The sequence below is a fragment of the Nilaparvata lugens genome, chromosome 12, assembly GCF_014356525.2.
Source record: "Nilaparvata lugens isolate BPH chromosome 12, ASM1435652v1, whole genome shotgun sequence".
NCBI lineage: Eukaryota > Metazoa > Arthropoda > Insecta > Hemiptera > Delphacidae > Nilaparvata > Nilaparvata lugens.
The window spans coordinates 10,953,809-10,975,799 of NC_052515.1; the positions used below are offsets into that span (position 1 = coordinate 10,953,809).

Sequence of the window (21,991 nt, forward strand, 5' to 3'; positions counted from 1 at the left end):
GAAAAATTTATCCAATTGATTTATTAGTTGAAACTACTTTTCATTTGATTGATATCTGGTGCATAATAAATTCCAATTCCTAATCTTAATTGTTTAATTCTCAACTCGAATAATTTTCAAACAACGCACCTTTGTTTCAATTCAAAACTCTGTCTCTACACCAAATAACAAACATAACCTACTCACTGGTTTAAAATCCAAATTTTTTTCGTGGAAAATCAAAATAAATACAACAAATTAATTGTTCAAATAAGAAAGATGGTTGAAGCTTTTGTTTGTAGAATGACGTAATTTATGAGTCAGAGGAAAGTAGAAAAGCGCTGTCAACGGTGAAGAGCGAACACTTGGCATCAGTTGTTTCTCTTGTTTGCATTTGTGTTGCAGGTGTAGTTCGAAAATGTCGGCTATTGAGGTGCAAAGAACCAACGTAAGTTTTAATTTTAATCTTTATTTTAATCAATCTGTCATTTTCATGTTTTGTTCGTACATTTTATTTCCAATCTTGACTTGGTTCGTCCACTGTTACTTGATTATTATACAAAAGATGCCTCCAAAACACATCACGACTACGGGGCGTTGGTTGTTTCACTGTCTGTTATCATTTTATTTACATTTTTTCGCTCATTCTAATGAATCTTTCATGAACCTATATCTTGATCAACAATTAATTTATAATTTGAAGAGAAAATATGTATTAGCTCAATGAAAATCGACAACTAACAACCAAATATCAATTGTAGGTTATCTTGAACTTTCATTTTCTACCTAATGTGATTGTTTTATTAGGAGAAAGCTACGTTTTCTAATGCCAAATGAAAGTAAATTTGTTGATAATGTTAAAGGTTTGACTTGTATTTGTAGATGGCTTTGATTGTTATCAACTGCTAAAGACTTGTTGGCATTTTATGCAAAACGGTTAGGTTAATTAAAATTTATTTAGAACCCTTGTCAAAGCTGTATCCTGTATGACTATTCTCTTTAGAATATTGTCCATCGAGTAAGTTCTAATTTACATCTTTAGTTTCTTATTATTTGAATTTTTCCATACTTGAGAAACTGAATAGCCTATTGAATTAAATGGTATTCCTTTTTTTTTCTCAACTATTTGCACTCTAATGTCTTTAGTAGCCTACAAACCACAGACAATCTAAAAGGTAAATTCATTATAATTAATCTACAGTTTTCTTAGATTATACATTTTATTTACTGACTTGAAAAATATTATTTCAGGCCACGCGTTAAAAACCCTTACTTTAAACTACCTACGTCTTTTTGTTCTCCGTTTACTTATATCTATTTAAACATTCAAGGAGCAGTTCTTCTGCTTGAAAAATTTCTCTAGTAAAAATTGAATTTATTTCCTTTCCAGGAAAATAAGTTAGATTTATAAAACTAGCCTATTTAAACAGGAACTTGAACAGCAAAATTTAGTAAACCTATAAGTTTTTCTTCCAATCATTTATTTTAATTAATTAATTCACAAATAATCAATGTTGAAACTCAAGCTGTATTATTTAAGCTGTTTAATTTTTTTTTCTTAATTACAAATAGCCTACATTTTTCACTACTAAACCACCCATATTATCATTTTTTAATTTTTGCAGGTAGAGAATAATCTCCGAAATTTGAAACTCTCTGGACATGTAGGCTTTGACAGTCTTCCGGAGCAGCTTGTTAGTAAATCCATACAAAATGGGTTTATCTTCAATATTCTCTGCATTGGTAAGTCAACTCATACTGGACCTATTAATTTATTTTTAAAAATCATAAGTTAATAGATTGAGAACATTCAGTCTTCTCATTGAATTATCCAACTCATCATATGTAGGCTATTATAAGTATCAACTAAACTTTGAGCGAATAACTTTAATAAAAGTAGATGAATCAAGAAATTAGAAGAGATGCAATTTATGAAATGTCTTACTGAATAAACTTTGGCTATAACTAAGGACAGTAATATTAATAATCCAACCTCATGGGGTAGCCTCATATACTTGTATCGATCTGTTCTTGCGGTGAATGTCTTTATAAATGTCAAACACTTGGAATACTGCCTAAAGCCAAACTCACTTGCGTCGTTGACATTTGAAGGAAATCATAATCATGAAATGTCTATTTCCTACATTTATTGCTTGACTTTCTTTGTAGTACAGTAATGGATTAGATTAGATGGCTTACTTTGTTCGATATCCATATTGAGCATAAAGACTTTGGCTTTTTCACTTCTGTGTTCTTCATTTAAACAAGATCAACTACTGATTAACGACTTCAAACGCTTTCTCATTTCTTGTGACATTTTACAGTCATTTAATTACGGTTAAATTTAATTGACATACCAGGAGTGAAAATTAGTAGCAACCAATAATTCATTCATTGAAAAAAATGAAATAGATATCCATGAATGATAGGCCAATCCTATTATATTAAGCGAGCAATTTCTGTATATCTCTTTATATTTTTATATCTGGTTATTTATGTTCAACGGATTTCGAAAACGGCTCTTAACGATTTTCACGAAATTTGGAACATAGTAGGTTTATGATATAAAAATTCGATTGCACTAGGTCTCATCCTTGGGAAAACTCGCTGAACGACATTAAAAGGATAATTCATCCTTGGCTGAAACAGCTGAGACTTTCGTCGTCTGTGGATAGTAAAAAGTGAGCGAGTGAGTCTGTTGAAAATCAAAATATCGCACCCCCGAAATTCATAAGCTGACGTATAGCCAGCTGTAAAAATATAAACACGATCATTTTAGAGAATTTATTGTGTTCTGTTTATCGATAAATAAAAATAACGAGCGAAGCTCGGTGCCCCGATATTTTACATTTAAATTTCACTCACCTCCATTTAACAAGTTTGCTTAGAATAATGGTAGAGCTGAAGTCTTTTAAATAAAAAGGCTTGAATATTGTCTTGATCACTCATTATACAACGATAAATGACAGACATTGTTTAATAAGTAAAATTGTCGTTTTTTTACTTTCCTTGCCCTATTACCATAGGCAAGGAAAGTATTGCTTTTCAAAAAAATTTAAGGTACCCTAATTTCATTTTTTCTATACGTTTCATTTTGTAGGTGAAACTGGACTAGGAAAGTCCACTCTGATGGACTCTCTGTTCAATACAAGCTTTGAGTCTACACCGAGTCCACACAATCTGCCCTCTGTCAAGCTAAAGGCACACACTTACGAATTGCAGGAGAGCAATGTGCGATTGAAGGTAAGTATCTTCGAAATATTTTCTTAAATCTTTTTTATTTTGAATAAAACGTTTGTAATCGTCACAATCTCCTATCATAGAGGAAAGATAGCGTAAGAAGATATTCCATGGTATAGGTAGTTTATGTTACGAATTTCAAGCCCATTTTTTGTCAACCCAAGCCGATTACTGTTGTCTATTATTAGTGTTTTTACTTGGTGAGAGCATAAAAACGGCACAGTATGAGAGACTACCAGCGTCACAAAGATTCTCGAAAAAGAATTACGTGGACTATCGGCTTCAGTTAAAAGTGAAATTTGCAACATGAACGCCCTATAAATATGAATTAATACCATGGTATATCTTCTTATACTATTTTTTTCTCTCCATATTTTTACTTAGTCAAACATTTTTCTAGATAAAGAAGTCTACTAGAGTTGAATGAATGAATAATGAATAAAAAAGGCCTTTATCAAGATACTTACCTAAGAATAAAAAACAAAAAAAATCATAAAAACATTAATTTCATAATGCATAATTAATTATTCAAGGAAATAAGAAAACAAACTAAGCCATTCAATTTTGGCATAACCGAGAAGGTTGTCTGCCAGGAGTCGGTTATCAATATATTTGTGAAAAAATTTTAAATATTAAGAGAAAAATATACACTAAAAATAAATACGTATATACTAGAGTTTAACAATGGTTTAACAACCGATACTACTTTCTCAAACCTGTTGAAATAACAAGAGTGACTTACTGTTAACAAAATCAATAATGCCAACTAGAGTTTAACAATGGTTTAACAACCGATACTACTTTCTCAAACCTGTTGAAATAACAAAACAGTGACTTACATAAATCATAGTATACTAATCATAGTACATAAATACCAAGAAATTGTCAAAAAACCACAGATTCATTGATAATTAGAAAGACCGGTCTCAGTTATTACACCATGTTCAATCTCTGGTACAGATTTTATAGTGAATCTTTGTTTATCAGAGATTGACAATGGTGTAATAACCGAAACCAGTCTTTCTAAGTATCAATAAATCTGTGTTTTTTTGACAATTTCTTAGTCTTTTTCATTTAATATGAATAATCACCACAAAAAGTACCTGTTGGTCCTCCCAGAAATAATTTTTTTAATGAAAATTTGTGTATCTGAATAAATAGATTAACAAATGATAAAAAGTATCACAAGTAAAGTAATTATAGGCTGAAACAGCTATAGTGAGGTTCACGTTATAATGGCAGTGTGTGATTTGCAATGGTGTTGCTATCCTTGTCTATTGTTCAACAAAGCAGATGGCGCTATCTCTTTCACGCATTGCAATGTTGCCACATTGTTTATCAACAATGTAGAAATTCAACTAATTGACACAATATTTTATCTGAATCATGAAAATCTATTATTCATCTTTAAAAAATATATTTTCTTGACAAATGAAATATGATTAACTATTTTCTACAATAATGAACAGTTGAATTCATCAGATATACCAGTATCAGCTGTTTGGGTGGCAAGGTTGAGATTTGGCAAGCCTTTTCTCCCATCTTCCTACACTGCCATTATAATGTGGACCTCACTATAGGTAACACAGCTTGTTCAACTTTTCAATCGCCATTTTGAAGCAAATGAAAGGCAAACAAGAAATGAAGCATGAGCAAATGGCTCTTGAAGAGCTTAAACTATAGTTAGGTCCACGTTATAATGGCAGTGGATAAAGATAGAAGAATAGCGATGCCGATTCTCTTCATTAATTAATTATATTTCTAAACTGTCAAAAACATAATTGGCATCGTTGTGGACCTAGAAAAGGATAGTACCACCGGCTTTGTCGAATGATAGACAAGGATAGCAAAACCAAAGTTGATCAAATACTGTCATTATAACATGGACCTCACTATAGTTGTGTTGTGGTAAAATAATAGGTTACTCAATAAATTTTATTTTGTGTTTCAATAATTCAGTAGCCCTAGAAAGAAAAGTGAGTAGTAATATAAGTATCATATTTTTTTGTTATGAAAAGAAAAAAAAATATATGATAGCCTAGTACCATAGTAGTATCATACTGTAGTGTCATATATATCATAGTAGTACCTATTTGAAATAATTGAAGAGTTCTTGAACAATGTAATTTGGTATTCCAGCAGAACTAGACACAATAAAGAATCAGATTTAGGAGGCTGTCATTTTTCAAAGCGTAGCGTTATCTCATATCCTGGCTCGAGTGAATACTATTAGTATTCACAAAGTGTTCATTAATAGACAAAAGACCGGTTGGCTCTCTCAATTGACTGTGCTTGGTTGACTGAAAATAACATTTACATCATCGTCTAAAACGGGGAACAAAACTGAATTACTGTAGTGAGAGCATTCAACTCGATCTTTCTGTTTTATATTATATCATATCTTATAGCGGTTCGGGAATTGGAACCGGAATTGGAATTGGAACTTACAACTATAATTGAAACCCTCATACAATTAGAGCTCCGTAATTTTTTTCAGATTTGTAATATCTCGTCTGGTGATTCGGAATCCACCTACATAGAATTATATGTCCAAATAGTTTTTAATAATGATTTGTTTGAATACTTGTACGCTCATTTTTACTAGATCTTTTTCTGCTGTATTATCTCTTGCATTGGGGCTCAGAACCCACTGACTTATTATCAACCTCAGACAAATCACAATAATGGTATGAAAAGAATAACTTGATGAAAACACTAGAATATTGTCTAATATCACGAATTTATTTTGAAAAAATCTACAAACATGTTTCGACACATATTGTGTCATCTTCAGTTTGTGAAGAAATAAATACATGTTTTTAGATAATATTCCAGTGTTTTCATGATGAATATGTATCACTATATCTCGCCTAATACAGTATTAGAAGAATAACTTATTTAATATTTAAATATACATTTCAATGTGTATGGGTTATGTAAAAACTTTTGTCTTGTGCTACATTTCTCATATTGCAATCATTTTCTTTTGCTTACATGTATAATTTGTCGAGTTTAAAGACATGACTGTAGTGTATGATTTCATTGTTTTATTACTTGAATAACGGCATTTTTAATTCAATTCACATTTCAATGACAAGGGGTGACAAGTAATATCATCCCCAAGATATAGAAAAACATTTAGGGCCGGTTTCCGAGCTCGGGATTTAGCTGAGCTCTAGAACTAGTTCATCTAACAAATTTATTTCATAGAATACTAACAAATAACGTACGTTCATACAAGCCAATGTATTTAGGTGGATTTACTTTTCCTAATCCAAAAAATAAAAAATAAACTTAGGGCCGGTTTCCGAGCTCGGGATTTAGCTAAGTTCTAGACTTTAAACAGCTGGAGTCAGAAAATTGGCTTTCCGAAACGGAGCGTAGTCGTAGTCATAGTCAAAGTAAGATAGAACACAAAATAAAATAAAGAGAAAATAGTGTAAAGTTTCAGCTATCTTGAATTATTTAGGAATGTTTCATTTCGTCAAGGAAAAACGTTTCCAATTATAGAAATGAGAAAAATAAAGATTATTTTGCTGCAACTATTTACTGCGAATACGCCTCGTTTTGGAAAGCCAATTTTCTGACTCCAACTTTTTAAAGTTTAGAACTTAGCTAAATCCCGAGCTCGGAAACCGGCCCTAAGTTAATGTTATTTATTTTTTTCGGATTAGGAAAAGTAAATCCACCTAAACAAAGTGAATCCATTGGCTTGTATGAGTACTTTATTTATTAGTAGGTAACTAATATTACTCATATTTGTAAGAATAAATATTTATTGTAATTTTATACAAGTGAAATTAAATTCATTCAATTACTCCACAGACGCCTCCTCCAGTGATTTCTTTTCTTGGATAAAAATATCACAAACCCTTGTTACACAAGAGAGTGTAACAGGGAAGGATTTTAAATAGGAAGGATAAAAGGATTTCAAATTAGAATAGAATTAATAGGAAGGATTTTCAATAGGAAGGATAAAATGATTTCAAATTAGAATAGAATTAATAGGAAGGATTTTAAATTAGGAAGGATAAAATAGGACTCCCCTATTTTATGAAATAAATTTGTTAGATGCACTAAAGTGCGAGATAAATTACTTTTAACACGGCTCTTTCTCGAAGACTGAGAGGTCCGATGCTCTATCCTCCACTAATCGCTCCCACTACCTAGCAGCATTCTCCTTCTTTTGTGTCTGAGTGAGAGAGCTTTGTAACGCGACGCGGCAACACTCCCCTCCATCTATTGCTGGCAATGCTCCAAGTAGGGAACTGGTCAGCAGGTATATTGGTTTGTGTATGTTACAGAGATGTTTTCATCGCAAGAACATGAAGCAAAATGACACGGCCCATCCAATTGTGCGCAGGATGTCCATCTGTGTCTACGCTACAAACTGTGGAGGGAGAAATGGGTTTCTCCTCTTCATGTTAAAAGTAATTTATCTCGCACTTTAGCTCTACTCATTTAATTGAAATAATGGAAATATATCCAATCTCATAATGTTATCCTCACTGATAGTGTTGACTTTGGCCATATTATTCAACTTGTAGTTTTTAATTTGTTTTACAGCTTCCAATTTCATAATGATATATTCTTTGAAAATGTTGAATTTGGCAGTATTATTCAACTTGTGTATTCTAATGTGTTTTGCAGCTGACCATAGTTGACACAGTAGGCTACGGTGATCAGATAAACAAGGAGGAAAGCTACAAGGCTGTGGTGGATTACATTGATGCCCAGTTCGAAGCCTATCTGCAGGAGGAGCTAAAAATCAAGAGGTCCCTCAGTGTGTACCACGACACTCGTATTCATGTCTGCTTGTATTTCATTTGCCCTACTGGTCATGGGTATGTATTTTGCTTTATAATACTTTGATTTTATTTAAGTTTATTTTAATCTACAGGGTGACACAGAATAACAGGAACATTTAAAAACGCCATAAAACATTAGTGGGAAGGGCAAAAATGATTTTATTCAAACTAATGTTAAGTTCAAGACTTGCCATTTGAGAATTATTAATAACATCTATCACTTTTTGACAATTACTTCTTTAAGATGGCTTCCTCCTGCACGAATACACTCTTGAAATCTGTGTTGACAATTCCTCATTGATCGCTGCAACATCTGCGTATCCTGGCCCCATTACCTGCTATTTTCTGTTTGTGGAGCTATCTCAAATCAAATGTTTTCACAACTTGACCAATAACTGTGGTTTCATTTCAAATCAAAATGAAATTAACAATATCCCAGCTGAGATGTTGCAGCAATCGTTCAGGAATCTCAACCTAGATTTCAAGAGTATATTCGTGCAGGAGGAAGCCATCATGAAGAAGTAATCGTCAAAAAGTGATAGATGTTATTAATAATACTCAAATGGCAAGTCTTGAATTTTACATTAGTTTGAATAAAATCATTTTTGCCCTTCCCACTAATTTTTTATGGCGTTTTCAAATGTTCCCGTTATTCTGGGTCACCCGGTATTTGATTATTGAAAAGGGAATGCCATCAAAAACCTTGTTTTGTGTATATTTTTGTGACTTATTCCTTGACTGTTTTTCACATGTTTATAGGATGCTATCATAAATTGAATTTAAATTCATATAAATCTAACACTTCCATCATCTCTGTACCTTCTTCTATGTGCCTTGAGTGTTCATAAATTGGCACATCAAACATTTTAAATCTAGTAATCATGGGATGACATTTATTATAGTCAAAAAGTCAAAATTCTTTATTCTTTATTCAAGAATAGTAATTGTTTCAGAATAAAAAAAAATATATTTTAATTGTTTGTATTAACAATTATATTTTTTCACTCCCAGTCTGTGTCTCTTGTTTCAAGAAATTCAAATAGTTCATACATGGGCCTTCCTTTGAGAAACTCACTAAGTCTTCTTTTCAATGTCACACAATTCAGCCTCTTTATCGTCTTCGGTAGGTGATTCCACAGTTTTCTGCCCACGTATGAAGGTTTCTCTTTGAATATTTCGGTCCTGTGCCTTGAGAGATAGATTCTGTAACATCACAAACTGTATCTTAGATCATCTCATCTCATTACGTCTCCATATTTTTTCATGTAACCTATTATCTTTCCACTGTTATTTTTAGTATACAATTGGTTTTGTACCATTAATAAATAATAATAATAACAACTCATTTTTCTTTCATTACAATAATTTATTGTTATTTTTAGGTTGAAATCGCTGGATCTGGTGTGCATGAAGAAGCTAGATACCAAAGTTAATATAATTCCGATTATTGCCAAAGCTGATACCATATCCAAAACCGAACTCCAAAAGTTCAAGGTCAGTGCACACTTTTCAAGTTTTTATTTGTCAACTTTTATCACTAAAGTGAAGAATTGCTGACTAAATTACTTGAGTAATACTTTAGAAATATTTACTCACTTACTGGAGCATGCTTTAATATCACATTGTATTCATACTCTACAGTGGTCAAGTTTGTAACTTCCGGAATTCATCTTCAACCTTTACATTGAATCTATATTATGTTCTATATTTACTCTCTCTCTTATGTTTCAATTTTTCTATGAAATATGTGTTGTGCCTCCAGTCCAAAATAATGAAAGCGCTAAACTGAAACGGTGTAGAAATTTCAATTTACAGAATATACATTCTGTGATTCATTTAGAGTATAAAATCAACCTTCAAAATTTTTAATCATCATTCCTGGACCGAAAATCAAGTGACGAAGCAGTGTGAGATTACATATCCTTATCATTTGGACAACATTAACATTTTATCAAAATTTTTGGAGAGAAATAGTACAGGCTCAGCCTAGTTTTTCCTCCAATGTCATAATTGTATTATGATTATAGTAGTTTATACAATAAATGAATGAATGAATTATTTTCTTTCTTTTTTGAACTCTATCATGATTCTTTATTCAATCTATAAACCCAAGTGTTTACAATGAGAAATATTGGGCGAGGCAGAACATCTCTCTGCTAATAAATAAATAAAAATCACATCACTGAATTATCATATTTATACTTTATCTATTTCTCCAATATTTTTAATATTTTGTGTGTTTCCAGTCAAAAATAATGCAAGAACTAACGTCGAACGGCGTGGAGATCTACCAGTTTCCAGTGGACGATGAATCGGTTCTGGAAATCAACAAGTCGATGAATTCGCATGCGCCGTTCGCTGTGGTTGGCAGCACTGACTTTATCAGGGTTGGCAACAAGATGCAGAGAACTCGACAGTATCCATGGGGCAATGTACAGGGTGAGTAAGAACTAGTGTAACTTTTTACAAACCTTCTCATTTTTCGTTTCCCAAAGGAATATGGATAGTGAAATCAACTTTAAATTGTTGATATCCTTGAGAATAACATAAAAGCTTTCCATTCAAATAATGCTGACAGGTTGAAATCAATCTCTCTATACCAATCTCCAACTCTTTCAGTATTTAACTTGTCAAACACATAGCGCTAAGTGGCGCATGAATTGTTGAATTTTTCCGTCTACTTATTCAATACAGTAATATCGGGGCACTGAGCTCGTTATTTTTATTTATTGATAATCAAAACACAATTCTCTAAAATGATCGTGTTTATATTTCACAGCTGGCTATATGTCATCTTATGAATTTGAGAGAAAATGAGAATTTCGTTCGGGGATGCGATATTTTGATTTTTCACATACTCACTCGCTCAATCACTTTTTTACTATCCACAGCTGTTTCAGCCAAGAATGAATTATCCTTTTAATGTCGTTCAGCGAGTTTTCCCAAGGATGAGACCTACTGCAATCGAATTTTTATAACATAAACCTACTATGTTCCAAATTTCGTGAAAATCGTTAAAGCCGTTTTCGAGATCCGTTGAACATAAATAACCAGATATAAATATAAATAACCAGATAGATAACCATATATAAAAATACAGAAATTGCTCGCTTGATATAATAAATAGTTTAATTATTAATCTATAGTGAAATTCACTTGAAACTGTCAGTATTCTCCCTTTAATAACACCAATGCTTCCCATTCAACCAATGCTGACATATTGTAATGAATCTTCCTTGAGAATTCTTCAACTTTTCTATAAAAAACTACTAGCAGCTAACCCGTGCTTCACAAGGGTTCAATTAAAAACTTGACAAACTTAAAACTTGACCTACCGTACTGAAATCTTGAAGAATTCAAAATAGGTCTATAACCATCCTCTGTAAATTAGGAATCTACATGCAAAATCTCAAGCCAATCAGTCTAGTAGTTCAAACGTGATGATGCGTCATTCAAGAATTTCCTATCCCCTATCCATTACGTGTATAAGCCAGCTCTATCCTTCCTTTATTGTAGTATAAGTTCTTGTATATAAATCTTGAAGAATTCAAAATAGGCCTATAACCATCCTCTGTAAATTAGGAATCTACATGCAAAATCTCAAGTCAATCAGTCTAGTAGTTCAAACGTGATGATGCGTCATTCGTGAATTTCCTATCCCGTACGTGTTTATCCAATTCTTTCCTTTATTACAGAAGAGTATTTAGCCTAATTGATCATTGTCTGATTCCTTCAACTCATTTTATAAAACTAGGATGTATTCAGAATTATCCTACAGCAAACTTAGAATTGACATTCTTCAAAGATGTGAATAATTTAATTCAATAAGTGGTTGACTTTGGAGTGAAGAGTAAAAGTTTCAAGTTAAATCCGATGTAACCTAAAATAGTGTTTATGGAAAATTGAAGTGTTGAAAGTTGAGCCCAATAGCATATAACCTACAAGTGTATATTTACCTACTATGATTTATAATATTAAACGAAAATCCATATTAAATGCTGTAAATTACCCCGAAGACTTCTGCTACTGCAAATATTGAAAACAGGGTAAACAGCTAGATGGAATTTCGATGAGCGCTACTATTCAAAAATTATTTGTCAGACCGGGAATTATAATTTTATTTACGGGGAAGTACATTGGGTTTACGGCGAGGCAGAAAAATATATATAGTGGTAAAACTGATATAATATTAAAACTCACCACTGCTCAAAGAAGGGCGGCCACTTAGGCAAAACTTCTTGGGAGAGGTGAGGCTTTTGACCCTGCGAAGTTTCGGAGGTGCAAAAAGAAGAAACCCAAGAGACCAGTGATGGGTGAAGAACCAGGCACAAATGTGGGTCAAGAGGCTGAGTCAAGGGTGGCCGGGCGCCCTGGAGGCAACTTGGCCGCCCCTTCCTCAGCGGAAGGACCTACAAAGAAGGCCAGGAGTGGAACTCACGTAGGTCACGGGGACTAATCAGTCTGAAGAGACTGCCAAGCATAGGCCTACCTATCACTGGATTGCGACAAGGATTGCAACCAGGTGATGAATGGAATGTTAGTATAGGGAAAAACTCCTGGTTCTTATAAAGGACATAGGTATTGGTTTGCCTAACTATCATACTACTTGGGAACACAATAAGCTTCGGTTGATGTGTGGGGCTCTTTGAACCTTTGGATCCTTGAATCCGTCCCTTCAAAAACAATAAGCAATATAATATTATACACAATATGTTTGTGTTTTACTTTTTAAAATGTAATTGTTTCTTTTTTAGTTGAAAACGAATCGCACTGTGACTTTGTGAAGTTGAGAGAAATGCTGATCAGAACCAATATGGAGGACATGAGGGAGAAAACTCACTGCCGGCACTATGAGCTCTATCGCAAGAAACGATTGGAACAGGTCAGTCATTCCATTTATTCATTCAACATACTCTATTATTAATGATTAATTATTAAGTACTAATTATTAATTGGAGGAGGACCACCAGGAACAGCCCAAAACTGTTCTCTTCCAACTATTAATTTGAATAATTGGGGGAGGACCAACAGCCCAAAACTGTTCCTCCCTCAAATTTTGATTCATAATACACTAGTCTAGGAAGAAAGTAAGTTTCCCATTTTATAACATTTCTGTTCAATTTAGAGTGCTTAAAATCCTACACATAATAGTATATTTCGCACCTAGGGCCGAAAATGAGACTTTTCTGGCTCGAAATCGGTTTTCAAGTCCGAGGCCGTAGGCCGAGGACTAGAAAAGATTGAGAGCCGGAAAAACATTTTTGCCCATGGTGAGAACGTAATTTTTCGCCACACAGAAAAATAAACAATATATATATGAGAATAATAATTATTCTCATTGTCTATTATAAGCACTTCCGAAAGCAAAAGTGGAAGGTCATAGCTCTAGCAAATCTGAGATAATCTGAATATCAAGAAATTGTCCAAGTATTTTTATTTTTTATTCTGATTTGTCTAAATAACCTAAAAGATTATGTTCAATTATGTAAGAGGTTGAGTTTATACTTTTTATTCTTCCAAATGACAATAAGATGATATTATTATAAATGTTTTAATTATTGAATGATAAACACAAATAATGAAAAGTTTTTGATCAGCTGGTTTATCACACTTGAAAAAGTTTTTGATCAGCTGGTTTATCACACTTGAAAAAGTTTTTGATCAGCTGTTTTAGCACACTTGAAATTCGGCCAATCTGATGTGATCTGAATGTCAATGGAAGTTTAGGTTAGAAGTTCTATCCTTCTATGAAAATCGAATTATTTGAATAGTTTATAATATATATCTTATCTGTATTTTATTCATTTAAATAAAATGATAGTATATTATTACAGAATACTTTATTGAATTCTAGAAGCATAAAATGATTCCGTTTATCCACCATGTTCCGTGATAAACGCTTTACTAGGAGGTTTGAGGTTGGATTCTATTATACTCTGAAAATTGAATTTGAATAGCCTAGTTTATAATATCTCATTTGTATTTCATTCATCCAAATAAAATGATAGTATCTTATTGCAAAAACTTTATTCAATTCTAGAAGCATAAACTGATTCCGTTTCATAAACTATTTTGTAAATACGTTCACATCAAATCAGAATCAGCTGACTTCAAGGTTATTTTACAGCCCTAGGGCCGTAAAAATTTTACCGGCCTGGTCAGAAAACAATCACTTTCGGCCTCCATATGACGCACGTAAACCAGCTCATTACATCCAAGTGGGGCGAAATAGTATATTTCGCACCTAGGGCCGAAAATGGGACTTTTCTGGCTCGAAATCGGTTTTCAAGTCCGAGGCCTTAGGCCGAGGACTAGAAAAGATTGAGAGCCGGAATAGTATATTTCGCACCTAGGGCCGAAAATGAGACTTTTCCGGCTCGAAATCGGTTTTCAAGTCCGAGGCCGTAGGCCTTTGGGAAAAACATTTTTGCCCATGGTGAGAACGTTATTTTTCGCCACACAGAAAAATAAACAATAAATAAATATGAGAATAATTGTTTATTAGACACTTCCGAAAGCAAAACAGGAAGGTCATAGCTCTAGCAAATCTGAGGTAATCTGAATATCAGGAAATTATCCAAGGATGTTTATTTTTTATTCTGATTTGTCTAAATAACCTAAAAGATTATGTTCAATTATATAAGAGGTTGAGTTTATACTTTTGTATTCTTCCAAATAACAATAAGATGATATTATTGTAAATGTTTTGATTCTTTAATAATAAACACAAGTAATGAAAAGTTTTTTGATCAGCTGTTTTAGCACACTTGAAATTTGACAAATCTGAATGTCAACGTCAACAATGCTTGTTGTCGTTGACTTCGGAAATTTAGGTTAGAAGTTCTATCCTACTCTGAAAATCGAATTTGAATAGTTCATAATATATATCTTATCTTTATTTCATTCATCCAAATAAAATGATAGTATCTTATTGCAGAATACTTATTCAATCCTATAAGCATAAACTGATTCTGTTTCATAAACCATTTTGTAAACACGTTCACATCAAATCAGAATCAGCTGACTTCAAGGTTATTTTACAGCCCTAGGGCCGTAAAAATTTTACCGGCCTGGTCAGAAAACAATCACTTTCGGCCTCCATATGACGCACGTAAACCAGCTCATTACATCCAAGTGGGGCGAAAAACATTTTTGCCCATGGTGAGAACGTTATTTTTCGCCACACAGGAAAATAAACAATATATATATGAGAATAATAATTATTCTCATTGTCTATTATAAGCACTTCCGAAAGCAAAAGTGGAAGGTCATAGCTCTAGCAAATCTGAGGTAATCTGAATATCAAGAAATTGTCCAAGTATTTTTATTTTTTATTCTGATTTGTCTAAATAACCTAAAAGATTATGTTCAATTATGTAAGAGGTTGAGTTTATACTTTTTATTCTTCCAAATGACAATAAGATGATATTATTATAAATGTTTTAATTATTGAATGATAAACACAAATAATGAAAAGTTTTTGATCAGCTGTTTTAGCACACTTGAAATTCGGCCAATCTGATGTGATCTGAATGTCAATGGAAGTTTAGGTTAGAAGTTCTATCCTTCTATGAAAATCGAATTTGAATAGTTCATAATATATATCTTATCTGTATTTTATTCATTTAAATAAAATGATAGTATATTATTACAGAATACTTTATTGAATTCTAGAAGCATAAAATGATTCCGTTTATCCACCATGTTCCGTGATAAACGCTTTACTAGGAGGTTTGAGGTTAGATTCTATTATACTCTGAAAATTGAATTTGAATAGCCTAGTTTATAATATCTCATTTGTATTTCATTCATCCAAATAAAATGATAGTATCTTATTGCAAAAACTTTATTCAATTCTAGAAGCATAAACTGATTCCGTTTCATAAACTATTTTGTAAACACGTTCACATCAAATCAGAATCAGCTGACTTCAAGGTTATTTTACAGCCCTAGGGCCGTAAAAATTTTACCGGCCTGGTCAGAAAACAATCACTTTCGGCCTCCATATGACGCACGTAAACCAGCTCATTACATCCAAGTGGGGCGAAAAAGTATATTTCGCACCTAGGGCCGAAAATGGGACTTTTCTGGCTCGAAATCGGTTTTCAAGTCCGAGGCCTTAGGCCGAGGACTAGAAAAGATTGAGAGCCGGAATAGTATATTTCGCACCTAGGGCCGAAAATGAGACTTTTCCGGCTCGAAATCGGTTTTCAAGTCCGAGGCCGTAGGCCTTTGGGAAAAACATTTTTGCCCATGGTGAGAACGTTATTTTTCGCCACACAGAAAAATAAACAATAAACAAATATGAGAATAATTGTTTATTAGACACTTCCGAAAGCAAAACAGGAAGGTCATAGCTCTAGCAAATCTGAGGTAATCTGAATATCAGGAAATTATCCAAGGATGTTTATTTTTTATTCTGATTTGTCTAAATAACCTAAAAGATTATGTTCAATTATATAAGAGGTTGAGTTTATACTTTTTATTCTTCCAAATGACAATAAGATGATATTATTATAAATATTTTGATTATTGAATGATAAACACAAAGAATGAAAAGTTTTTGATCAGCTGTTTTAGCACACTTGAAATTTGGCCAATCTGAATGTCAACGGAAGTTTAGGTTAGAAGTTCTATTCTACTCTGAAAATAGAATTATTTGAATAGTTTATAATATATATCTTATCTGTATTTTATTCATCCAAATAAAATGATAGTATATTATTACAGAATACTTTATTGAATTCTAAAAGCATAAAATGATTCCGTTTATCCACCATGTTCCATGATAAACGCTGTACTAGGAGGTTTGAGGTTAGATTCTATTATACTCTGAAAATTGAATTTGAATAGTTTATAATATCCCATTATTTGTATTTCATTCATCCAAATAAAATGATAGTATCTTATTGCAAAAACTTTATTCAATTCTAGAAGCATAAACTGATTCCGTTTCATAAACTATTTTGTAAACACGTTCACATCAAATCAGAATCAGCTGACTTCAAGGTTATTTTACAGCCCTAGGGCCGTAAAAATTTTACCGGCCTGGTCAGAAAACAATCACTTTCGGCCTCCATATGACGCACGTAAACCAGCTCATTACATCCAAGTGGGGCGAAAAAATTATTTTGTTTTAGGCTTTTGTCAAAGTAAAAGTAAATTCGTATGGCTTTTGTTGGTGGGGAGTCCCTTGCGGGAAGGTTCCACCTCGCCTGAATGTATAATTTAAGCCGTCAATGGGCCTTGTGACTTTCATACTTCAGCCGGGTCCGACAGTTTAACGTGCCCATCCGATAACACGGGAGTGACCTGATCAAAAACGTTTAATGATGAGTGGGTTTGTCAAACTAAACCGGCTTTGAACCACATCGGGTCAGCTTGATACATTATAAATAATTACTATTTTGGTAGATGACTTGATAAATAAGAGAGTTTATTGATCATAATTTGTTTGTTTTGGATTGTAAATTGGAGTGTGTAATTAAAAAATGTGGAAGTGACATATAACTTAGCTATATTTAGAATGTTGTTTAATTAAGAATTGGAACCGTTTTGGGCTTAAGCCAATGGTACCATAGAGAAACTCTCTATCGTACACTAGCGTGAGTAGATTTCCCATGGTATAAGGCGTTTATGTCCCAACTTTTACTGTTAACTCAAGCCAATTACTGTCGATTTTTACTGTTTTGGTCGGGTGAGAGTGTACGAACGGCACAATATGAGAGACTGCCAGCATCACACTGCTTCACGGGATAGAATTATGTGGACTATGGGCTTGAGATAACAGTAAAAATTGCGAAATAAACGCCCTATACCATGAGATATCCACATTCTCTATGGTGAAAGAGAAATAATTTTTTTTATCTATTTATTTTTTTTATAATTTTTTTTCTATCTTTCTCCACTTTGTCTTTCTGTTTCTCTATGGTGGTACTCTTCTGAGAATGTTGTAATTCTGAATGATTGAATAGATAAATAAATAATTATTATCTATTTTATTTTCTGTTGTAGATGGGTTTCACCGACGTCGATTCCGAAAATAAGCCCGTAAGCTTCCAGCAGACGTTTGAGGCGAAACGCAGCACACACTTGCAAGAGCTGCAGCAGAAGGAGGATGAAATGAGACAGATGTTTGTGTTGAGAGTGAAAGAGAAAGAGGCCGAACTCAAGGAGCAAGAGAGAGAGGTAAGTTGGTGTCCGCTATATGTACTTCTATTTGGATTTCTTTGTTCTTTTATTGTATCATTCAGTACAATGAAAACTAAATTTACCAAAACAATAAAGTGTTGAACACTCACTAAATTCATTCAAGGTTTGGAAGTTTTGTATAAAAAAATAATGGTGTTGTGTATCAAGTTGAGAAGATAATGTATCATATTGTGGTGATACTGTGTCATTTATATGCCATGGTATAGGGCGTTTATGTTGCAAATGTTTCAAGAATACAGAACGCTGTCCGGTTCAGCACGGCAACATCGCCACCGCTATATCCCTACTTTTTTCTGCTCCGCATATCTCTCCAAGTCGGAAGCAGTTTTAAATCGACTACTATTATTTATTCCATGTTTTGTATATTACCATAGAGAAAAGATAGTATAATAAGATATTTCATGGAGGTTGTTTTAATTCTGCTATGGGAAATGAACAAGGACAGTCCAAAACTGCTCCTTTCTCGAATTTCAAAGAACATTATACAGCAATACATTTGTATTTAATCATTAATTTATACATTTAATCTCTTCTTTTATAGGACTAATGCATTATATTTGATACATTTACAAATAAATGTAGCCTATTCATTTATTGACAATGCGTTATGTTTCATAACGTACTTTCCTTGAAGTAGATAATAATTCACTCCACCAACATGAAAATCTCTATTTAGTTCATTCTTGATACAGTCAACTTCTTGATAATTCCATGTTCGCTTTTTAGACTATACTGTTGATAAGATGATCAAGTACGACTTTTGCTATTAATTTCTTCTTATTCTCGTACTTCATAATTTCTTCTTATTCTCATCGTTCATAATCTCTTCTTATTCTCTGTGTTTATGATTCCCTTTCATTCTCTTCGTTTATAATTTCTCTTTCTCTGCATTTGTAATAATTCCTTATCCTCTTTCTCTTTTTTCCAGCTCCAGGAGCGGTTCGACAAGCACAAACGTGGCCACCAGGACGAGAAGAAGAAGCTGGAGGAAGCGAGAAAGAAACTAGAAGATGATCTGATGGAATTCAACCGACGCAAGTCACAATTCAGCTACCACACAATGACACTAGGCAAAAGCAAGAAAAAGTAAAAGCCAAACTGAAATTCAAATACACAAAAATTGGTCCCTGTGGTGGTTTAGGCCTACTACAACCATTTATTAATAAACAAACAAAAAAGCTCATAGTTATTCCTATTTATATCAGATCAGTAACTATTCTGTCTAATAACTCCGTCTTCCTGTTTTAAATAAGTTTTTATAAAAATATTTGGAAAATTCCCCAATCCTCAAGTTACACAGCATGTAGGTTATAAAATGTGTAGGTGGATAATTTTTTGCAGTTCCTTGAATAAAACTGAGCTAATATTAAGTAGGCTTTATAATTGTATAAGTTCGTATTTACGAATGTAATTCCTTGAAGATTACTAGATATTTTCAAATTTTTCCCATGAATTTTATGAATAAATTTTATCATAGAAAGTATGCAGGCGCTTCTAGTACCTCACCTAATTAAAAATACGCGTACTATGATTTTTCATACAAATATACCGGTATTTTATGGAGCTTGACACTCAAAACTAGATAGGAAAGTATTTATTCAAGTTTATTTTGTAATCTCACCTAATTAAAAATACGCGTATTATGATTTTTCATACAAATATATTTTATGGAGCTTGACACTCAAAACTAGATAGGAAAGTATTTATTCAAGTTTATTTTGTAATAAATTGGTAATAACTTGATTTTTTTTCTTAAATTTATGAGGTTGACCCTCGAAAATATATGAATATCTAATGTTTTGTACCAATTTCTTGCGTACTTCCAAAAATATAGCCTACTTGAGTTTGAAATTTCGTTTTCATGATAAACTTAAAGCATTTGTTCATTGGTTGAGGTTTTTGTTTGTTGTGTTTATTGTTTGAAGCTTTTTTATTTTCATTTGTGTGAATGATTTTAATCAACTTATGACAAAATCTACTTGCGCTAATCAGTTTTTAACCAGTTGCTTGTGCAAGCCGCATGAAACATTAAATCTAAATATTTGATTATCTTTATTTCATGTCCAGTACAATTATAATGATTTTAAACAATTTTAATGATTTTTTTAATGTACAGAGAACTCAACAAGATCTTTCAACCCAGAAATGAGAATCCAAATTGAGTTGATATATTTTTAATTTGCGTTTGCTTTGTGTATAGATATTTTGTATAACCACTCCTAAAACTTGTTATTAACTAAAGCTAACTTTGACCAACAACTCTTGAATAACTAAATAACTAGAGCTAACTAAATTCTACCAACTAACTGATAACTAAACTCTATCAAACTAACAGATATTTCAGTGTGCTTTAACAACTATCTGCTTTTGCTTAGTGCCATTCTAAAACCCATTCCAAGTCTGAGAGGAAGTCATGGTTTGGTAAGCTTTATCAGTGAGGTTGCTGTCTTGTTGATAGGATAACGGTTGAATTCCAAAAATCTATCTTTTTTCTTCAACTAGATTACAAAAACAATACTTTTTCTTCGACTATATAACAGAAAATAATACGTTATATTTTTGTTCTTGTACAAAAACAACACGTTTTCTTCAACTAGTTTACAAAAAGCAATACTTTTGCTTCTACTAGATAACAAAAATAATATGTTTTTGTACTTGTACAAAAACAATACGTTTTCTTCATCTAGTTTACAAAAAGGAATACTTTTGCTTCAACTAGATAACAAAAATAATGCGTTGATATGTTTTTGTACTTGCACAAAAACAATACGTTTTCTTCAACTAGTTTACAAAAAGCAATACTTTTGCTTCAACTAGATAACAAAAATAATACGATTTTGTACTTGTACAAAAACAACACGTTTTCTTCAACTAGTTTACAAAAAGCAATACTTTTGCTTCAACTAGATAACAAAAATAATACGCTATTTTTTTGTACTTGTACAAGAACAATACGTTTTTAAACAATACTAGTTTACAAAAAGAAATACTTTTCTTCAACTAGATAACAACAATAATATGTTTTGTATTTGTACAAAAACAATACGTTTTCTTCAACTAGTTTACAAAAAGCAATACTTTAGCTTCAACTAGATAACAAAAATAATACACTATTTTTTTGTACTTGTACAAAAACAATACGTTTTCTTCAACTAGCTAACAAAAACATGCTTTTATAACTAAAAGTAATAATAATATGTTTTTGTACTTGCACAAAAACAATGCGTTTTTTTTCAACTAGTTTACAAAAAGCAATACTTTTGCTTCAACTAGATAACAAAAATAATACGTTAATATGTGTTTGTACTTGTACAAAAACAATACGTTTTCTTCAACTAGTTAACAAAAACATGTTTCTATAACTCATTACAACTAACAGATTGTGTTTCAAGACTGACCCAACCTAACTTTCTCAGGATATCTAGTTTGGTGTCACATCAATGCTTGATTCTCTTTTTAAATGTTAATTGTATCAGAGTGCAAGTGTGTGAAACGAATTTTGATGAACTGTGAACCGATAATGGTCTGCTATTGTTTTTACTATTTGAGACTGTGAGCCATATTTATGAACGATTCATGAGAACTCTCTTAGCTAAACACGCTTTGGTTTTCTGCCTAGCATCCATCCACTTTATTCATTTATTCATATCATAAGTACACCATTAAAATGATAGGGAGAGGAAAAATAAGGTAACCTTGTGTTATTCCTCTCCCAAATTTAGATAATGTATTTTTTTATTTCATAATCCGAA

The 21,991-nt window shown here is 32.5% G+C and overlaps 1 protein-coding gene and 1 long non-coding RNA gene across 2 annotated transcripts; one reads left to right on the top strand and one right to left on the bottom strand.

The window, feature by feature from the left end:
* Positions 1-275: 275 nt before the first annotated feature.
* Positions 276-19,344, top strand: LOC111051575 (septin-2). Its single transcript, XM_022338110.2, has 9 exons — positions 276-427; positions 1,605-1,722; positions 3,080-3,222; positions 7,870-8,063; positions 9,410-9,521; positions 10,274-10,466; positions 12,782-12,909; positions 18,042-18,215; positions 19,168-19,344. Exons 1-9 carry the CDS (start codon positions 398-400, stop codon positions 19,327-19,329), a joined length of 1,254 nt encoding a protein of 417 aa, XP_022193802.1. The 5' UTR covers positions 276-397; the 3' UTR covers positions 19,330-19,344.
* A 10-nt stretch (positions 19,345-19,354) lies between these two features.
* LOC120353817 lies at positions 19,355-21,212 on the bottom strand. The gene is made up of 2 exons (XR_005572625.1): positions 19,861-21,212; positions 19,355-19,745 (listed from the first exon to the last, which is right to left on the bottom strand). It is a non-coding gene; the product is annotated as an uncharacterized LOC120353817 (long non-coding RNA).
* Between the last annotated feature and the right edge of the window lie 779 nt (positions 21,213-21,991).